Source organism: Sarcophilus harrisii, chromosome 4 (genome assembly GCF_902635505.1).
Source record: "Sarcophilus harrisii chromosome 4, mSarHar1.11, whole genome shotgun sequence".
Taxonomy (NCBI): Eukaryota; Metazoa; Chordata; class Mammalia; order Dasyuromorphia; family Dasyuridae; genus Sarcophilus; species Sarcophilus harrisii.
The window spans coordinates 61,893,916-61,916,105 of NC_045429.1; the positions used below are offsets into that span (position 1 = coordinate 61,893,916).

The 22,190-nt window shown below is 34.6% G+C and overlaps 1 protein-coding gene across 2 annotated transcripts in view; it reads left to right on the plus strand.

The window, feature by feature from the left end:
* RABGAP1L (RAB GTPase activating protein 1 like) overlaps window positions 1-22,190 on the plus strand; it is a 697,071-nt gene that overhangs the window by 98,935 nt on the left and 575,946 nt on the right. For both annotated transcript variants that reach the window (XM_031968366.1, XM_031968367.1), the window contains exons 8-9: window positions 10,011-10,077; window positions 16,089-16,191. In XM_031968366.1, the coding sequence (XP_031824226.1) occupies window positions 10,011-10,077; window positions 16,089-16,191 (170 nt within the window). The remainder of the gene's footprint in view (window positions 1-10,010; window positions 10,078-16,088; window positions 16,192-22,190) is intronic.

Genomic DNA, 22,190 nt, shown 5'->3' on the forward strand with positions numbered 1-22,190 from the left:
CCCTGGGAAATAGGTACTATTGTAATTCTACTTTATTATAATTACATATATATATATATATATATAGTTTTCATCATATGTAATGAATCTGGTTAAAACATTCAAAATTTATTGTTTTAAGAGGGTAGTGAGGTGATAATGGAGTGCTGGGTTTAGAGTCAGGAAAACTCTTCTTTCTGAGTTCAAATCAGCCTCCAGACACTTATTGCTATGTGACTCTGGGCTTGCCTCAGTTTTCTCATATGTCAGATGAGATAGAGAAGGAAATGGGAAATTACTCCAGAACCTTTGCCTAGAAAACCTCAAATGGGGTCACAGAGATTCAGACATGACTCAAAAATGGTCGAACAATATCATCAAACAACATGGATTTTATACATAGATTTATGTAGAGTTTTTATTGGATTTGGTTAAAATATGCAAAAATTCAGAAGAAGGCATTTTTATATGTTTATTAGTAACAAGCAAACACTTATTATGTGTTTACTGTGTACCAAGGACTAGAAATACAAATTAAAAAGTGAAGCAGTCCTTGCCCCCAGGAGCTCACAGTATAGAACTGTGCTGGTCCATCTCTGTGGACATACGAGATCCGCAGTCAGCCAGCATTTACTAAGTTCTTACTTTATGCAAGGTGTGATGTGACACTTTGAGGATACAAGGAAAGACAAAAACAAAACTCCCTGCTCTCAGGAAACCCATGTAATGATGAGCCAGCACTAACACAGTTACATAGGTTAGAGCAAGGCTGGACGTGGAAGATGTTACTAATGGTGGTGAGGAGGAAAAACCTTCCATAAGTCTCAATTTGAGCCAATTCCTGAAGGAAACCAAGAGGTGAAGGTGAAGAGGGAAACCACTGCAAACATGAGAGCCCACCAGTGACAAGACAAGGAATCAGGAGATGGAACATGGTCTTTGAGGTGCCTTGAGAAGGTGCTGGATGATCCAGCATGGAGAGGGAGATCTACCATAAGAAGATCTAGAAAGCAAACAGAAGGAAATCTTGGCCATAAAGGCTCTTCCAGCAGGGAGATCAGGAAGGGTTTCCTTCAGACAGTGGAATAAAGGAAGCTGGGAATTCTAAGAGGGAAGGAGTATATCATAGGCAAGAAGGTGGAAGCTAAAGTGGCAAATGTGTTGCCAGTGTGGCTGAATTATAAACTGTGTTGAATGTGTTAGGAGCCTGGAGAGGTAGGAAAGGTCCACATTGGGAAAATCCTTAAATGCCAAAGCAGAGTTGATTCTAGAGATAATAGGGAGTCACTGGAGTTTACTGAGGAGGGGAAATGACATAGTCAGATTTACCCTTTGGGAATGTCACTTTGGTGGCCATTTGAAAGGCAGATTGGAATAAACCAATAGACTTGAGGCAAGGGAGACCTAAGAGGAGACTATTGCCTCCTATCCTACTGCCTCACCATCTAAGTGATCTATGTGGTGAGTGAGAAGGAGCTGGGGGTACTTATGATCTCGGTGGTAACAAATTTATTTATCGCTTTTAAGAAAAAGGAGACTTTTCACTTGAAATGGAAACCATATTTTCCTATTGCCTGGTGCATAGTAGGTGCTAAATAAATGTTTATTAATTGATTGATGAATGTCTGTTAGTGAATAATTCATTTTCCTATTATAATTCCTGAGACTTTTCTACCCTAAAAATATCAGGATCATCATAGGGCTTGAAATGTCAATTTTCATATTCAGTAGCCATGTAACTTGTGAAAAGTGACAATCTTTTTTAAAGCTTTAATTTTCTTATCTAAAAAGTGGTGGTGGTGCTTATTTGCTCTATTAACCAGTTATGTAGTTATGTATTATATGTGTGTATTATACTCTATTATAGAGTTATCAATAGAAAGGATTTGTAAACTGTAAAAAGCCATATAAAGTAAAGTTTAGTTGTTATTTAGGTAGCTTGATACAGTAGAAAGGTTACTGTCTCTGCATTTAGGGAGTCGTTGGTTCATATTCTCCTAAGCCCACTTCTGCTTATTACTTTTGTGTTGTTTGGCAAATACATTCTGAGTTATAATTTCTCACCTATAAAATGAGGGAATGGTGTAAGGGACTCTTAGGCCCCTTTCAGCTCTAGATTCGTGATCTATGAGTTATAATAAATCGGGTATAATGGTAAAAAAATATTAGTTTATGTGTGCTTCTTGTTGAATCATTCAGAAATGTATCTAATTGATTCTTAATTTCTTGTCTGGCTTTTTCTCACTATTGTTTCATGGAGATTAACATAGTGAAGCTGAAGAACAGGATCAGGGAGCTTTTCAGTTATATATGTATGTATTGTAAGAAGAAGTGACTTGTATCTTAAAGAAGAGACTGTTAGAATTTATGGTATTTTGGAAAGATAATGGGAGATCTTTTTAGACAGGAGGGGCCCTGTTTTTATTTAAATTCAAACCACTGCTGATAGGAATCGGATATGAACCACCTCAGACAGGTATGCTTTGGATCATTATGTTATAGTTTTCAGCTTTTTAGTTACTATGTGATATGGTGGCTAAGAGAGCTTTCTTTGGAGCCAGGATGATAGAGATTTAAATTCTTCCTCTGTCACAAAGAGGTATTTTGTGTCTGGGCGTTTAGCATCTGGCCTCTTCTATAATTCTGGAATAGTAACAGACTGCTATTGGTAGAATGATTTTCCTTCCAAAAAGGTACCTATCCCATGAAAGCACAGATCTAGACCAACAAGTATTCTAACTAGTGCTGAGACATTTGTTCACAACAACTAGAAATAAAGGAGAATTTTTGTTGAGTTCCATGATATTTACACATACTGAGTTATAAAGCACTGAATGGCTAGTAAATAAGTGATATGGGTTCAATTTATTGTAGTAGAATTAAAAAATATTTTGTTTCAACTTTTGATGAGTATATTGAAAGAGATGTGCTTGCTTTTTGCACTAATAATCACTTGTCATTAAATTCTTGTTTCCTGCTTGCTGGCTTATAGCAAAAATCATATTTAAGGAAATTCGTGATACTGATTATCTTTTGTTGAGTGAATGATTGAAGGATACATTTTCTGTTGTTATTTTCTTGAAGAACAGGTGACCTAACAAGCCAGTTAAGGAATTTGTTTTGTTTGACTGTATATATTTGTTATAAGGAATTTGGTTTGTATTTTCTTCTTTTCTTCAAAGGTGTAGGGAGTGGAAAGGACAAAATATAGATTTCATTTAATTAAAAAAAAACCTAAAAATGGGAATATTGGAGAATTTGCTTTCTAATATTTTGTTTGTGTTCTTTTAAAAGGGAACAAAACATTAATAATATTTTTGACCAAGATTTTTAAAAACCACAATGGAATAATGAGACAACTTGGACTATTCATTGCTTTATAGATTGATTCTTTTTTATTTTATAAATAATAAGTAATTCTTACTGAATTTATACAATGACTTTCCAGTAATTCAGTAGCCCACTTGTCTTTTAGACTTAATGTATGTGTATAATTTTCTTAAGTTATTGTATTCTGTTATAAAAATTAGAGGCACATATTAATTCCCCCGTTATTATTCATTGTTCAAAAGTATTTCCTAAAATTTCTCAAAGGTGACTGTCCTGTGTGTCTTCAGATTCTTTTGCTCTAATCTCTGTGGAAGAGGTTCTCTTTTCCTTTGCCTTTCTTATTTATGTCTTGGATACTGTTTCTTCCTCTGTGCCATAGGGAGGAATTTTTGCCTTTTACTCATCTTTTTTTTTTTTTTTTTTTTTGTATTGGCTTCTTCCTTGAAACTTACAGAGATTTCTTGATTTTCCTCAACTTTAAGACAATCTTTCTCTCTCTTAAAATTTTTTTTCTATCCAAATTTTATCTATTTATTTTCCTTTATTAACTTTTTAAAATGGTTTTATACATTTATAAACTTTATAAATACACATTTCTTTATAAATAACTTTGAGAGAGAAAATCACAACAAAAAGGAAAAACCATGGGAAAGAAAAAATGAAGTGAACATAATATGTATTGATTTACATTGAATTCTCCATAGTTCTTTTTCTGGATGCAGATGGCATTTTCTATTCAAAATTTATTAGGATTGCCTTGGATCACTGAACCTCTGATAAGAACCAAGTTTTTTATGGTTGATCATCATCCAATCTTGCTGTTATTGTGTATAATATATTCCTGGTTCTGCTTGTTTCACTTAGCATCAATCTGTGTAAATCACTTCAGGCTTTTCTAAAATCAATTTGTTCATCATTTTTATAGACCATAATATTCCATTACCTTCATATACCTCCTTCTTCCTTGTCTATTTCCAAAGTGACCCTGACTAGTCTTACTCCACCCCCAGTCCCTCCTATAATCCTCTGTATACACCAATCATCAAGCCAGCACAGGATAGTGGGAAGGGCCATTTTCCTAGTATATGCTAATAGAGTATTGTCCAATTAGTAATTAGCCTTAAGTGCTCAGTTGTCCGACTTCAGTGCATGAACTCAAGTTTCAGCCCTTTACAATATGGATCCTTTCCTGTCCTTTATGATTTCTCTGGGATATTGACCCTATAGTGGCACTGTTGGGTCAAAGGGTATGCATAGTTTTATAGCCCTCTGGGCATAGCAAATTTTATTTTTAATGGCATCTCATTTTCCCAAATACTTGCAAAGATAGTTTTCTCCATACACTTTTGCAAAACTTTGTGTTCCCACTTTGTTTTCCTTTCTCCGCTCCCCCTCCCCAAGACAGCAAGCATTCCAATATAGATTAAACATGTACAGTTCTTCTAAACATATTTCCATATTCATCATGTTGCACAAGAATAATTAGAACAAAAAGAAAAAAAAAACACATGAAAAAAAAAAAAACCCAAACAAACAATAACAACAAAAAAGTGAAAATACTATGCTATTATCCACATCCAATTCTGTAACATTCATGTACCATAACTTATTCAGCCATTCTCCAACTGATGGGTATCCACTCAGTTTCCAGTTTCTAGCCACTACAAAAAGGGCTGCTATAAATGGTTTTACACATGTAAGTCCTTTTCCTCTTTTATGATCTCTTTGAGACACTGCTGGATCAAAGGCTATGTACAGTTTGGTAGCCCTTTGGGCAAAATTCCGTATTATTCTCCAGAATGGTTAGATCATTTCCTAACTCAAAATGTTTTAGTCTTTCAGTTTTTCCACATCCCCTCCAACACTTATCATTATCTTTTCCTGTCATCTTAGCCAATTTGATAGGTGTGAAGTGGTATCTCAGAGTAAGATAATCTTCTTTTGATCTTGTTTCTTTCTTCAAATTATTATCCTAGATCTCTCTTCCATCTCACTGCTAACTCCACTGATTCACTTTTTAACTCTTACAGAAACTACTCCTTTTAAGATTTCTAGCCATTTTTCAACTGCTAAATTCACTATTGTTTTGTCTTCATCTTTCTTGGCTTTTCTGGGATTTTTGATATTATGAATCATCACTTCTTGCTGTCTCTGGGTTTTTTTGCCTAAAGGTACACCAGTGGATTAAAAAATAATCCCCAAGATCATTCCTTCTTCTTGTTCTTTTTGTTCTTGTTCTTGTTGTTCTTCCTTCTTCTTCATCTTCCTCCTTCCATCCTCCTTCTTCCTTCTTCTTCCTTCTTCCTCCTCTTCTTCTCTCTTCTTCTTCCTTGTTCATTCTTGTTCTTGTTCTTCTTTCTTCTTCTCTTTATAACACTGCTCCCTATCCTATAGAAATTGCTTTCAAAGTTCTTTTTGTTATCACTCCTCATTTCTTTTTCTTGGTGAACTTATATGATAACAAATGAATAGTTATCATACTCAGCATATGACATCCAAATCTATATATTCTCTTGAACTTCTCTCTTACATCACCAAATGCTTGCTGAACATATCTACTTAGATGTCCCAATAGTATCCCATACTCATGGGAAGATAGAGGTAGGAGGTTGATTAAATGACAAAGAACAATGAGGTTTTAGTGGATGGTAAATTTAGTAAGAATTAATATTATTAATTATGAACAAAGTTCATTGAAAGCTTTATGGTGTTCAAAAGAATTCTACTGGATACATCCCATGTCAAATGCCATCTTGTATATTTTTCTACATCTGAATATTTAGGAGGTCTCTAAATAAACTTGAGTAGTACTGATAGAGTACAAAATGAATGCTGAGGAGGCTCCATATGTACCCTACATAAGAATTACTGAAGCTAATTGAATCTTTAGAGAAGTTTTGTGGGGGTTTTTTTGGGTGTAAAATAAATATCTTCAATCCTTTGAGGAGCAAATGTATGAAAATTGTTAGATTATTTTTCTACTTTGCCCAGAAGACCTCAGATGGTACAAGTAGGGCCAGTGAGTATGAGTTATGGGAAACAGATTTCAGCTCAGTATAAGAAAACACTTCCTACCAGTTAAAATTGTCCAGAAATGGATTTAGCAATATTTAATCAATGGAACTTTTGGGTTATGGTTGAAAGGTCACTTATAAAGAACTTTAGTTGAGGGATTCACCTTTGAGGTAGGGGTTATCTGTGAGATCTCTTTGAAATTTCAGGCCCTCATGAATCTAATATAGTTTTTTTGGTCTTCCGTTTGGCTAATAATATTTTAGTGCTAGCTAAAATGGCAGGTTGTTTTTTTTTTTTTTAAACAATCCTGATTCACTCGTGAATAAATTAACTTTGCATTAAGATCTAGTTCCGTTCCATGAAGATCAAGTAAATAGTTGGATCAAAAAATCACCATAAAGAATGATTTTATTTTTGTGGCTGAACTTGAGTTTTTTTCTGACAATCTAAATATTAATTGTCTTGTCTCTGATTTCAAGTACTATTTAATTATACATAACTACATTTTTCTTCTTTGTTTATTTTTTTAACCAATTATCATGTATACTCATTCTTAATAGATTTTGCTATTTTTTTATAGCTGTGTAGGATTATTTATCCTTTTGTCAAAATATGATCCAAGATTTATACATGCCTGAATTTCTTTATTTTAAATAGGATTGAGTTTCTAAGATGTCTATATTATCTCTCCCACAGATGTTATCCTTTGATATTATAATATAGGTTTATTTTGAGAAATGATTGCAGGAAATTGACATTTAGTTATTCCTCATTCATCATCTAAGATCCATTCTTATTCAGTAATCATATTCTTTTTTTCCCATAATTTATATTGGTTTCAGGTAGTGTATATTTCTTTTGTGAAGTCCTGTGAGGTCTTGTTCTGATGTTCAAAAGTTCTTTTCTTCTTGGCTTTATAAATACATTAGTATGAAGAGCTTTTTCTGATGACATAAAGATGGAATAGTTATATTGTAATGTCCATAGTTTTGCTATAGGAGAACATAAAACTGGCCAGAATGGTGGTTTTATTTTCTGTGATGTCTCTTTTACATCCTGCATTTGGGACTGGTACATTGTAATTGTTCTGCATCAGAAATATACAGCTAATATTTTTTGAGGGGGCAACTAACCTGGTTCTAGAAGAGGGTATATAATACATAAAAATTTTATTTTTCATAGGCTTTTTATTAAGTTAAGATTAAAATCACTGAAGATTTATTTAGGATAGATAGAGGATAGGTAAGAAATGCATTTTGTAAACAGCTTATTTCATTTTCCTCCCTTTCAGATTAGTTGGCAAACACCAGCAATTTTTAACTTGTATATATGTTAGCTAAAATACAGCTATTTGACAAATAGCTGTTCTAATCATAGAAGAAAGATAGAATTAGTAGGATTTAAAGGAAGAGATCTAGAAAAAGAGAAACTTAGTGAAAAGTAAACCAAAAAGTAAAAAAGACACTTTAGTGCTAGGTACTGGAAATAGAGATGAAACTGAAACCTTGGAGACAAAAATGAACCAAAATATCATATTTTGTTTTGGGGAGGAGGGAGGCTTTAGTAGCTGTAGAGGTGAGGAAAGATTTCATATAGAAGATGATGTTAAGTTAAATCTTGAAGATAACTGGGGATTTTAAAAGGTAGAGGTGAGAAAAGGCTATTTTTCAGGAATTGAAGGCCTGACAGTATAAAGGAATTGACAAGAGTGCTATGTTTGAGGAGCTCCATGGAGGCTACTTGTGCTTGGTCTGAAGAGGAGAAAGTGGGTGAGGGTGAAGTTATAAAGGATATTAAATGCTAAATGGGAGAATTCATATTTGATCCCAGTCCTAGTAGGGATTTACTGGAATTTGAGTGTATCTGCTATGTGCCATTCACTGTACTATCCTTGGGGATACCAAAATGAAATAGGATTTTATAGTCCCATGACCTCAAGGAACTTAGGGGGAGGTGATAAATATTAATTTTAGAATTAGTTAGGGGGAGGTGATAACTATTAAAGAATATTAAAGAAATAGCAGTATAAGTTATGATAGATTGTCAAGTAAGATTTCAGACAGAATTCATACCATTTTGGTGAGGGTGGAGGAAAAGCTTCATTGTGGAGGTAGTAGGTACTTGAATTGGGCCTTCCAAGAAAGTACAGATTTTAATAAGCAGAGATGTAGGTGGAAACTATTTCAGGGAAGGAAAATAATGGGCAAAAAGTCATAAGAAGTAGAAATGGGCAAAAAGTTATAAGAAGTAAAAAAGTCAGGATAATACCCTGATATAGAGTGAAGGCTCTATGACTAGAGAGAAGGTAATGGATGTGAGTGATTTTGTGAAGGCAGGATCAGTGGAATAGAGGAGTGACATGTGGGTGTCCTAACTTTTATTCCTCTGAAGTATGGATCAGAGAGAGCTGGGATTGCAGCTGTTTCGGTAGTCCGGTTGAGAGGTGATGGCTACTGGCTTAGAATAGAGTGGTTGTGGTATGAATAGAGAAGAGTGTGATTATAGAAGGTGTTGATGACATAAAATCAACCAGACTTGACAATCGATTGGCCGTGAAGATGGTAGTAAGAGAGTGAGTTGTCAGAGATGAATCCCAGGTTGTATGTCTGGATGTTTGGTGAAAGAGGCTGTTGGTCTCAAGAGAAATAAGAAAGTTAGGAAAGAGGAGCTCTGGCTTTAGCAGTAGTCTCTCCTAAAGGTAGTGAGTTCTGTATTTTATATATGTGTGTGTGTGTGTGTGTGTGTGTGTGTGTGTAAATTAACTTTGCATTAAATCATATATATATATATATAGATAGATAGATAGATATAGATAGATATAGATATATTCCCATCTCTTCTACTGACTCATTTTGTGACCTTAGTTTTATTCCTGGCTATGACTCATTTTCCTTGTTTGCAAAATGAAGATGTTGGACTAGGCAATTTCTAAGTCTTTCAACTCTAATAAATGATGATTCTATGTAATTGGCAGTCTTATTGGCCTTTTGGGTGGGAATAGGACATCAAAGTTAGTTTTAGGTAAACGATAAAATACTTGGAAGAATTCTTTCAATCAGAAGGACTCTTTGTAATGTGTCCTAATTTGAAGGAGGAAATCACAGAATCTTTGAAACTTGGGAAATGAGAGACCTCAGATGTTGTCTAGTACAAAACCTAACTAAACCATGAATCTGTCTTAAATGATAACCAACACTTAATTTGTATTTACCTAAGATTAAGGCATTGGAAAACTGTAATTATGATTTTTATTCTCAGAAACTCCTTTGACAAATTAACTAGGTTAGTGGTTCTTGACGTAGATATTAAAAATAACCTACTTAAATAAAATGTCTTATTTGGAAAATTAATTCCTTAGGCATTCTTCCTTCTTCTTTTGATCACTTAATTTGAAGACCATTTCTAGGATGCCTTATGGCAAATGCTCACAGTATTATCAATTTTTTAATGGAAAATGACAAACTGGTCATTTGATATTATCATTTCCATGTTATATTGTGCAATTTAATGTATTTTTATAGAAATTTTTAGTTTATATATGATAAAATATGAATAGCCATTTGTATGAATTGAGGTACACAGATGTAAAAATAATTGTACAAATTGATTTTCTGTCTGCTGGGCTAAGATCTTTGATTTAATGGTTTATCATTTCATAATATTTTTTCTTCTTTGATTATTTTCAGATGTTTTGGAATGTTACTAAGCCCAGGTCGAAACGTGAAGAACAGTGACATGCATTTACTGGATATGGTAATGATCATCTTAAGTCACCTTAACTGAGTATAGATCATAATTATTTTTTCCTGATGTCAGATGCACCTGTTGAGATATTTATCATGAATTCCTTAAGGAACTATTTTCTAGCCTAGGCTTGTATTTAGTAAGTTCTTTTGGAAACCTTAACCTGAAATGACTGAAAAAGGTGTGAAATAGGTAAATTCCCACTGAAGGAATTACATGGCAAGTACAAGCATTGTTTTGATATAGTCCTCTTTATTTATGTGTTGTTAAGTTCTTAGGAAAATGTCTTTTTTTTGATGAGTTAAGAATAGTAAGGATGTTAAAATGCTAGGCATCTCCAGAGGGGATATATATTTTTTTTCACTTATTTTAAGATGGTACTATTAATTTGAATATTATGATTGACATTTCTCTAAAGAATTTCTCTTTCCACCATCTTTTTTGATGGCCTTAGCAAAATATCTTACCTTTAGCCATGGCATTTAAAGGAAGTCTTTAAAAACCAACATGAGATTATAAAAATTGATATTTGTTATAGCAGCTGCAAGTTAACATTCAGATTCATAGCTAATTACCAGAAGTACCAGCTATTCCTAGGACTCTTGGTGCAAGTCCTCTAGGAAGAAGCCAGTCTTGGTACTAGATTTTTTGGTCAATTTGGTGTTTTCTTGACTTGAATCTTTGGCAGTACACCAGCCTTTAAAGGCTGGATGTAGTTGGGGATGGAGAGAGGGCATTATCATCAGTATATCTGGTGAAGGGAAACTAAGTAAACTAGTACAGGTAGGATGCCTGGTATATTAGATTTTGTGGATTTTTTGTTATTTGGTTTTATCCATATTATTCTTTCTTTTCATGACTTTAAGTAATTGAGAATTGAATAATTTTAAAAATTACTATTTCACAAAAAGAAATGCCCCCTAGATGAGATTTAGTTCCGATCAACAAATATTTATGATGTTTTTATTGTCATTGGGATAAGAAGACAAAACCAAAATGGTCCCTATCCTCAATGAGTTTACATCTCAGTGGGGATGGCATGGATATGACCTATGTGCAGAAAATGAAATATAAAGTATATATATCAGAATTGTACATGCACTTTTAAGAAGAGCATGACAGTGAAAAGGAAAGGAGCGTTTTAATAATGATGATAGCTAATATTTATATGATACTTTTATGTTTTCTAAAGTCTTTACAAATATTATTGCATCTTATCTTCACCACAATCTTAGAAGTAGGAGCTGTTATTATCATCCCATTTTACAGATGTGGAAACTGAGGCAGTTAGGGGTTAAGTGACTTGCTCAAGATAATACAGTTCTGGATTATCTAGAGCCAGATTTGAGTCCATGTCTTCCTGATTCTAGGTGTAGCTGCGCCACCTGGCTGCCATTTGAGGCCTGTGACACCTGAGTTAGGTTTTAAAGGAATGTAAAAATTCTGTGTGGTAGAAGTAAAGTAGGATTGTACTTTTATTTCTTCAGAGTCCCAAAGATAGGAAATTAAATACTGTGTTTAGAGGATGACTATTAGACTAGTTTGACTAGAAAAGAAAATATATGAATAGAAATAGAAAGGTAAGAGTAACTCATATTGTGGCCAAAATGGAACTTTTTATCTTACCTCTAAACCCGTTATTTCTCCAGTCAAATGGATTCATAACTTTGGAGTTATACTTATTCTTTCCTTTCACTCAGTACCTCTTTCACTTATTTCGTTACTTATTGTTTCTTTACCATTCATTTTACTTCTACAAAATCTCTTTATCTTTGTTTTCTCTTCTCTAATACAACTTTGAACTAGTTGATTGGAATATTTTTCTTTATTATTTACTGCTGTAAATATCCTTGTACAAATTTCTATCTTTGCTCTTCTTGGGGTCTATGTTTAGTTGTGGTGTGTTGCTAAGGTAATGCTAAGGTGTTAAGGGACAGGTCAATTCTCTGAGAGCCTCCACAGCTGTGAATCATAACATCTGAAGGAGTTGCAGGGCAGCCTTTGTTGACACAGGTGTTGCAGACTGGGAATGAGATAAATTGGAGCCAGAGGGAAGAGGAGAGAAGTCAGACAATGCAACGGCCTCTCATTCAGAGAGGTCAGAGAACAGCAACTGCCTCTCAGTCTCCTTGTATCATCCTCTTACAAGAGGAGATCCATTCTGGGTTGGATCTCCAGCAACCATTGTCAGGTGGCTCCTATGTGTTCCAACAGTAAGGCATTGACTATATCATTTAAAGATTTTCTTTCTCCCCTTTTTGTATCCTCAATGCTTAGCACAATGCCTGGCATATCAATGCTTTGTAAATGCTTATTGACTAATTGACTTTTAAAAATTTCTTTTGATTGGAACTTGTTTCATTTAATTTCATTTATTTGTACCTTCCATTTGTTGAACAGTACCTGGATCATAGCAGATGATTGCTTGTTGATAGATAATTCCAATTTTTTCCCACAATGGTTAGACCAATTCACAGGTTCTCTCAAGAATACCTTCCTATACCTTTCTTATTGATACTCTTCTAATATTGACTATTTTTGTCTTTTGTCATCTTCACAAATCTGATAGGTGACAGGTTAAAACTCAGTTTAAAGAAAATTGCAATTCTTTTATTATAAATGATTTGGAATATTATATTGCTAACTTTTAATTATTTTGAAAATTGCCTTTTTTTGTTTCTTTGCTACTTTTCCATTGAGATTTGTCTCTTATTTTTATTTATTCCTCTCAGTTCCGTATATGTTTTTGCCATTAAACCTTTTCCCAGAGATAAATGATAAAGATCCCCCACAAGTTAATTACTCATCTAATACTAACTGCCGCGATTTGATTCATGTAAAAACCTTTCAGTTTCTATCATTTAACTCTTTTGTTTTACCTTCTGTAATGAGAGGTAGCATGTCATAGGAAAAGGAGAGCCAGACTCAGAGCAGAGATGACCTATGTTCAGTTCTCAGAGACTCTGAGATTTTCTGACTCTGTCACCCTGGCTAAGCCACTTAACTTTTCAATATTCTAGATAACTAAGACTAAAAGGCGTAGAAACAGCACCAACTTGCACTGGCAGAGGAAGTTATATATACTGGAAAAATCTATCCCTGGGATTACTTCTATCCTTTATTTAGTTAAGAATTCTTTCTTGAACCAAAGGTTAACTCTTTCTATTCTTCTTCTGTATGTTAATGATGTAATCTTTTATATTTAGATCATGTATTGGAGGTTATGGAATATGACTTGTTGGCTTAAACATGTTATTGTCCAGATTTTCTCAGCAGTTATTTCTAATCCTGTCCCAAATAGGGTATCTATGTTCACCTAATGATTGCTGTTCTGAAGTTTGTTGAACACTGGATGCTATCTTCAATTGCTTTTGGATCTCATTTACCTAATCAGTTTCATTGTTCAATTTTTCTATTTTTAAAAACCTGTCTCAAGCAGCTTTGATGATTACTGTTTTAGAGGATAATTTGAGATTCAGTAATGTTATGCTGCTTCTGCACCTTTTTTTTTCCTTGTCCATGATATTCTTGACCTTTTGATTCCCAATATGAGTTTTGATACTATTTTGTCTAGTTCTAAAAAAGAATCCCCTTGATATTTGGAATGGCATTAAATCTGTAAGTAAAAAATAAAAAAATAAAGTTCTTCCTGAATTTGTGTGTAATCCTGGAGCAAAACCCATGCTAATAATTTTAGTGTTTTTTCCAGTTTTGGTATTTGTGCTCCCAGAGTAAGAACAAAAATGAAATTTAATACCATTGATTGCTGGGAAAGTTTGGAAGAAATCATATTAAATCAACATTTTTTAACACCATAAATTAAATATTCACTATTTTTAGAGCATTGTGTTTGTTAATGAAGGAAATAAAATGCTAAATAAGACAATCTCTTCCTCTTGAATTTTATAATCTAGAAAAGAGGGTAACATACACGAATAGATATAAATCTAAACCAAGTTATAAAATGCTAAAAATTATAAAAAAACTTGCAAACCATTCGTTAGTAATATGTTGCCTATTGTCCTTATATTTGCTAAAGCTTGGAATTACTTCTGGACTCCATCAGACTATGCTGTTAAGGAGAAAATTATGTTTGTACTTTTTTGTTGACTGCTGTATACCAGGAACCATGCTCCATGCCAGGAATGTGGAAATAGAAAGGACATAGTTCCTGTTTTCATGAGCTTACATTTTATCAAAGAAGATGAGAAGTACATACATAAGCATGTATAGGATACATGCAACTAAGTGATGCATTGGATAGTGTGCTGGACCTGGAATCAAGAAGACTCATTTTCTGAGTTCCCATCTGTCCTCAGACACTTACTAGCTGTGTGGTTCTGGGCAAGTCACTTCAGCCTGCTTACCTCAGTTTCTTCATCTGTAAATTGAGCTGAAGAAGGAAATTGTAAATTATTCCAGTATCTTTGACCCCAAAATGGGTCTTAAAGAATCAGATATAACTGATAAACAACAAGAAAAATTTAAAAAATAGATGCAAAGTAATTTTTAGAGATAGGACTGCAAGAGTTGGGTAGATCCTAGGTAGATCCTTGTAGAAGGTGAAATATGATCTGAGTCTTGAAGGTAACAAGGGATTCCAGGCATTGGCGGGGATGTGCCAAACCGAGGGAGCAGCCAGTGCCAAGACTCAGCAATGAAAGGTTGTGTTCTGTATGAGCTCATTTAGGAGCTCATGAAAAAGTGAAGTTGCAGGGAAGCTGTTGTGGCTGGACCTCAGATAGTGAGTGGAGTGATCAAGTCTAATAAGATTGGAAAGGGAGGTGAGGTTGTGGAGGGCTTTAAATGCTAGGAAAGACGGAGGAAGGGTTCATTAAGGAGAGGAGTGATTTTAATTTAACATGATTCAGAGTTAATGGATACAGGAAAAAAGAAAACAAGGTTGCTGTTAATGGTATGATGATGGCATAAGGGAGATTAATGTTGGTATTTAAAAAAAAAAACTTATTGTTCAAGGAAGAGGCTAGCATCAGTTTCATCACTGATAACTTTTTGTTGTTCATTTATTCAGTTGTTTCTGACTTCTTGTGAGCCTGAGAACCTTGACTTTGCTTGGCAGTGACACTGGAGAGGCTTGTCATTTCCTTCTCCAGTGGATGGCGTCAAGCAGAGTTAAGTGCTTTGCCCAGGGTCACACAGCTAGTGAGAGTCTGAGGCTGCATTTGAACTTGGGTTTTTTCTGACCCCAGGCCCGGTGCTCTATCCCCTGAGCCCCTTCCTATTATAGCCTGATCTTTGCATTGTTTCTTCCATTTAAACTTCTTTAGGGCAGGACTATTTTCATTTTTTACCCCCATTCATCCTTATATATAGTTATTCACTTGTTTCATTTGTATCTGACTCTTCATGCCAATAGCATGGGGTTTTCTTGGTAGTCACTGTACTTTTTTGCCATATTCTTTTCCAGCTTATTTTACAGATGAGGAAATTGAAGCAAACCAGGGTTCAGTGACTTGCCCAGGGTCATACAACTAGGAAGCATCTGAGGCTGGATTTGAATTCAGAAAAACAAATCTTCCTGACTCTAGGCCTGACCCTCTATTCATTGTCCCTAGATGCCCTGACATATGGTAGACATACAATAAAAACTTGTTACTTGATTAATTAGCTTGAAAAGGTAACCACATTATAATTTTATGTATTTGGAGAATAGGTGTATATGAAATCAGAATGAAGTTAAAATACTAATGATTGCTACAGCAATTCTATTTTTGTGCTTCAGCTCATTCATGTAATTTGTCTTTTTCATGAGATGAGTTCCTAACAACCTGACAAAATTATACTTTTGTATTTTTGGTGCCCTCAGGGAAGCTACTATTTAGAGGCTTGTATGGCAAATATTTTTCTAGAGAAGAATTTTTTTTGAAGTAAAAGGCTTTTTTTCATATTTTCAAATTTAAAATGTTCATATAATATCTGGTTTCTTTCAAGCTTCTACAAATTCTAGTTTTCTAAAGAGACTCCAAATAATACTTGCTTAAATATTTATGTATCTATAGGAATCCATGGGAAAGAGCTGTGATGGAAGAGCTTATGTTATTACTGGAATGTGGAACCCTAATACACCTACATTCTTGGCGCTTAATGAAGAAACTCCTAAAGGTGAATTTTCTGAAAAGATTGTTCATTGTTTGGCTCAAAATATTGCTCTATGAAAATAATACTATAATGAAATACTTTGAAAATTTTTTCTTTACCGATTGGTAATGATATTAGCCTTAAAATACAAAAGTAGTTGTTCCTGCTTAAAATCACAAAAAAACTTCAGTGTGATAAATAGTAATTCAGGATCTGCTTATGTAAAAAGCTCTGGTAATATAGAGACAAAAGGAAAATAGTTTTGATCCCTAAGGAGTTTACATTCTACTTGGGTTGAAGCTGGATGGGAGAAGAGGGAATGGGAGACAGAAACTATGTAGACCAGGGGTTCTCAAACTACGGCCTGCGGGCTAGATGCAGCAGCTGAGGACATTTATCCCCCTCACCCAGGGCTATGAAGTTTCTTTATTTAAAGACCCACTAAACAAAATTATTGTTTTTACTATAGTCCACCCCTCCAACAGTCTGAGGGATAGTGAACTGGCCCCCTATTTAAAAAGTTTGAGGACCCCTGATGTAGAGCATTTAAGAAAATACAAAGTAATTTCAAGAGGAACTTGGTTCTAGCAGTAGGGATGGGGATCAGGAGACTTCTTAGGAAAGACACCTGAAAATGTTCAAGATGGGAGGAAGTTTGGGATTCTAACAGTGTTAGGAGAAAGAATATTGCAAACATTAGATAATTTGTACAGAGGTACAGAGGGGGCAATCTAATGAGTTTGGGGAACAGTTAGTAGGCAATCTGGCCAGCATCTGGAGTCATGGAAAAGAAATCAGACAGGGAATGGATCTGCAGAGATTGATGGGAGCTACATTTCACAAGATTTTAAAGAATGGATGTAGGTGTTTGTGCTTTATAGTAGAGAGAGTAGGGATGTCCTACAGATTTAGAACAGGGGAGTGACAGTCTCAAGTCTTTGAAGAATATCAATGTCATAGAAGCGTGGTGGACCGATTAGAGAAGGGAGGTAACGGAAATAGGGATACCAAGTTAAAAAGCTTTTATCAAAGTGATTAGAATAGGATGTGAGGGGGGGTTTGTGGAAGTAGAGTTGATAAGATTTGGGGCTTGAGATGATAAAAAGGCTCAAGGAGCATTTTGAGATTGTGAATATAGGAGCAGCTAGGTGGCGCAGTGGATAGAGCACCAGCCCTGAAGTCAGGAGGACCTGAGTTGAAATGTGACCTCAGACACTTGACACTTCCTAGCTGTGTGACGCTGGGCAGGTCACTTAACCGCAGCTGTCTCAGCAAAAAAAAAAAAAAATAAATAAATAAAAGAGAGAGAGAGAGAGAGGAGGAGGGAAAGGGAGAGGGAGAGTGGGGGAGGGGGAGAGAGATTGTGAATATAAAAGATAGAAAACATGGTTGTTAATGAAAATATGGACATTTGGATGAAGAAAAGGATTCCCCCTAAGGGAAAAAACAAGGAGTTTGAAAGTTTGAGTTCCAAATTAAGAATTTAATGAGGTTATGAATGACTAAGGGCTGTACTTCAAGAGAAAGAGTAAGACTGAATGCCTCTACATAAATATGATGATTGAACCCTTGAAAGCTAATCAGATTATTGAAGGAGGACCAAGGACTGAGATGAGGGACTAAGATTGATGTGTAGGTTGATGATAAACAAGATAGACTGAGGTATGGTCAAATATATAAGAGCAGACTGATACAGATCCCCTTCATTGCAGGTTTTACAGTTTCTCTGGTTGTGAGTTCTTATTAGCTAATTAACAATTAATCAGTAAACATTTATTAAGTGTCTACTCTGTAATTACCCAATTCAACTTTACTCTTTCCCCTGTTTTCAAATCCTTTACCCCTATGTCCTATAGCATTGCTTATGCTTTAGAAAGCTTCAATTCTGGATTACCACCGTCTGCCTTCTCCTTACCTTTTGATTAGCCATTGAACAGTGTTGGAAGAAATTATGGATCATTGTTTTTACTACATTCACTGAAAATCTGTTATATAATTCCAGCTGTGTCATGGCTGCAGTACTGCAGCTCTTTTACTCTTTCCTTGCTCCTTATATATAACTAGTTATCTTTCATATTTAAAAACCCACCCTTCACTTGACCCCCATCATCCCTTCAAGCTGTCAGGCTATATCTCTTGTCCCTGCTCCAGCCAAACTATGTGGAAAAAATCTGTTGATGTCCATTACTTCTATTTCCTCTTCACTTATTTCTCAACACCTTGCATTTTGACTCTTGGTTTGTCATTCAACTGAGATTGCTGTCTCTAAAGAGCAATCATTGGCTTGTTGATTGTCAAGTATAGTATCCTTTTCTCAGTCCCCATCTTTCTTGACCATTGTGAGGTACATTTTCCTCTCTGTTTTTTTATACTGGTCTTTTCTTTGCTGTCCTACCTGTCTGGATCCTCCATCTCTGTTTCCTTGGCTGGATTATTATTTCTTTCTTGAGTTATTATGGCTTGTATTTATGGCCTGTATCTTGGCCATAATTGATGAGTGTTGGTATTGTGCCTCAGGATGATTTCATCAGCTCCTATGGATTTACATGTGATTTTTCTGCAGATGATACAGAGAGAGATAAGAGACTTACCAATTTTGTATATCTCTACATGTGGCATGATTTGGATGGTGATCTGACTAAAGAGCTGGAGAAGAAATAGATCAAAGAGAATTAGACAAAAGTAGTCTGAGGAAAACTTATAAAGGGGAAAAACATGTAGGAGAATAGGCAACAGAGTCAAATTGAGCATATAGGTCTTTCTTGATATTAAGATATTATTGATAGTTGAAAAATAGAAGCTTTAGCTGTGTGATGAGATCAGAAACCTGACTGCAAATGATTGAGCAGTGCAAGTATAGTTTAGCCAGCTTTCCCCTCCCCCTTTCTCAATAGTATTTTATTGTTCCAATTATAGTAAACATAGTTTTCAAAATTCATCTCTGTGAGATTTTGTGTTCCAAATTTTTTCTTCCTCCCTTTACCTCCCCTCTTCCCAAGACAGCAAGTAGCAAGTAGTGATATAGGTATTTTATATATATATGTTTTATGTACAATCATGTTATGTTGTGAAAAAGAAAAAAGAACAAAAGAAAAAAAACTATGAGAAACAAAAAGTAAGTAAGTAAAAAGGGGTGAAAATAGTATGCTTTATTCTGCATTTACTTTCCATAGTTCTCCCTCTAGATGCAGATGGCATTTTTCATCCTAAGTCTATTGGAATTGTCTTGGATCACTACAATGCTGAGAAAAGCTAGGTCTAACAGCTGATTATCACACTACCTTGCTATTACTATACACAGTGTTCTTTTGGTTCTGCTCACTTCACTTAACATGTTATGTAAGTCTTTCCAGGCTTTCCTGAAATCAGTCTGTTCATCACTTCTTATAGAACAAGAATATTCCATTAATTCATATATTACAAGTTAGTCAGCCATTATTTGCTAATTAATGGGTATCCACTGAGTTTCCAGATCCTTGCCACTACAAAAAGGGCTACTACAAACATTTTTGGACGTGTGTCCTTTTCCTTCTTTATGATATTTTTAGGATAGAAACCCATTAGTGACACTATTAAATCAAAAGGGTATGCACAGTTTTATTGCGCTTTGAACATAGTTCCAAATTGTTTTCCAGAATGGCTAGATCAGTTCACAACTTCACTAATAATGCAGTAGTGTGCCAGTTTTCCCACATCCGTTGCGACATTTATCATTATCTTTTTCTGTTAGACAGTTTTTTCAAGGAATTTATAGAAAAAGGGAGAATAATTGAAGGCGTAGTAAGGTTGGGTGAAAGATTTTTTAAAAATAAGGATGAAGGAAATTTGGGCATAGTTTAAAGGGAATGGTCAGCCCTCCTTTGCTCTCTGCCTTCTTTCTTCCCTCCATTCTTCCTTCTTTTTCTTTCCTCCCTCCTTCCTTCATTCTTTCCTGCATGTATTTTTAAAATCTGGTTTAATCAAATATTTCTCTTTGAACCTACAGAGATCTCTTCAAACTACTCCTACTTCTTTCACTGATCAGAATCATATCTTTGTTTGTTTGTTTGTTTTGGTTTTACTTTGTCTTGAGCATTTTCAACCCTTCTTGTAGAGATACACACTTGTAAAGAATTTTAGGTCATGGGATGCTGACCACCTTTCCCCTGAACCTTTTGAAATCTGGCCTTGTCAAACCTGTTATGCACATTAGACTGAAGCTTTTGTTCTATACTTCTGTAACAGATTCTAAGCTGCATTGTCCATTTGCTTCCAAGTCCCCTAAATCTCTGTGCTGCTTTATTTTTCATGCTTAATGGATAGAGTCCTGAGTCTCATGTGAGATTTCTGTTATTTTTAGCATTATGGCTCTCAGCATTGTAAAGTGGTAGGAGAAGCCTTGAATTAGGAAGGCTAATTTATAGAACCTTGCATCAGGCCAGGTGGGAAATGATGAGGATCTGAACTTGAGTTGTGATGACAACAGCAAGAGGCCATGAAGAGTTTTGACATAATGAAATTTGTTTTTTATTTGACCTAGTAATCTTTGAAAAAACAGAATTGAACCTGATTAGTTGTAATAAAGACTGATCCCTAGCACAAACTCAGCCCATTAATTCAGGTATTAGTTTAGTGTAAATTTTGCTTGTACAATAAGGGATTTCCTTGCATATTAGGAGCAGAATAAACTCTTGGCAAAAGTGCCAGATCTGCATGGGTAAGAAAGTATTGAGATTTTTTTTTTTTTTTTTTTTTTTGTAATTTGAAGAAGTGCATTGGAACTGCAGAACCAAAACATGTTTGTGAATATATGAAGATAATTCTTGTTTCAGGTTTTTCCATTTTACTGTAGATTGTAGTTTGATTTTTAATGATGAAAGAAAAGAGATGCCTTTTTTTTTTTTTTTTTTTTTTAAACCAATGACTAGTTTATGATTCTGGCTTAGATAAGAAGACAGCTTTTTATAACTTTTGATTAATTACATTGCTACATTACATTTTCTTAGGTATTTTAGTAATAGAAAGTGACCTGAGTTTACATCAACATTTTTAAAATCCTGAAATAGCACTTTATAATTCTGTATTTTGCTGCTTTGTGGATATGAATTCTCACAACTTTCTGGCTAAGGGCAGAGATTGTAAATATTATCTTAGTTTCTTAAATGAAGAAAATCAGAAATATAGAAATTGAATAATTTGTTTAGGTTCAAATATTGGTATGGCTGAACCAGAAACAGAATTTAGAGATCTTATCTGTTCTATACTAGCCTTTTTTTTTTTTTTTTTTTTTTTTTTTTTTGAGGAATCGGGGTATAGATGGTGTTGGATGAGAATCTCACAATTTTTGGTGTAAAATGATTTTGGTCTCATTTGACAAACCCCATACCTTTTGTCATTTATTTTTACAAATTCATCCTTCAAAACAATTTTACAAATTCATCCTAAAAAAAATAAGCACTTATCAGGGGAAAATGTGACTATTTCCTAGTGGGTATGAATGTAAGCTATATAGTGATGTAAATTTAAATAATGAGTTGGAACAGGCATAACTTTACAGCATTTAATATTTATATCCTTGTTTAATATTAGGTTAGCCTCCATAAACATTTATTAAGTACCAATTTTGCTCAAAACACTATGTATTAAGAAAGACAATAAAAATCAGTCCTGATCTTATAGAACTTGCTATATTGCAGAGAGAGTACTAGAATATATATATATATATAACCATAACAAAAATAGAATATGATAAATGAATTAGAGTAGTGATAGCCTTTCCAGTCTTCACTTTGCTTTGAGTCCATCTGTAATACTTTGTTCACTTGTAAGCCCTATAATTTAAGAAGGGTATTTATAAGCTATCTAACAAAGGAAGAAGACTGGGGTAGAGGAGACCTTGAAGGCCATGTCAAATGAAGAGCAATTGAAGGAACTGGGCATGTTTATCTTATGAGGGAGATGACTTTGAGGAGAATATGGTGGCTGTTTCCAAATATTCGGAAATCTGTCATCTAGAAAAGGGCTTAAGGTTTGCTTTGTTAGGT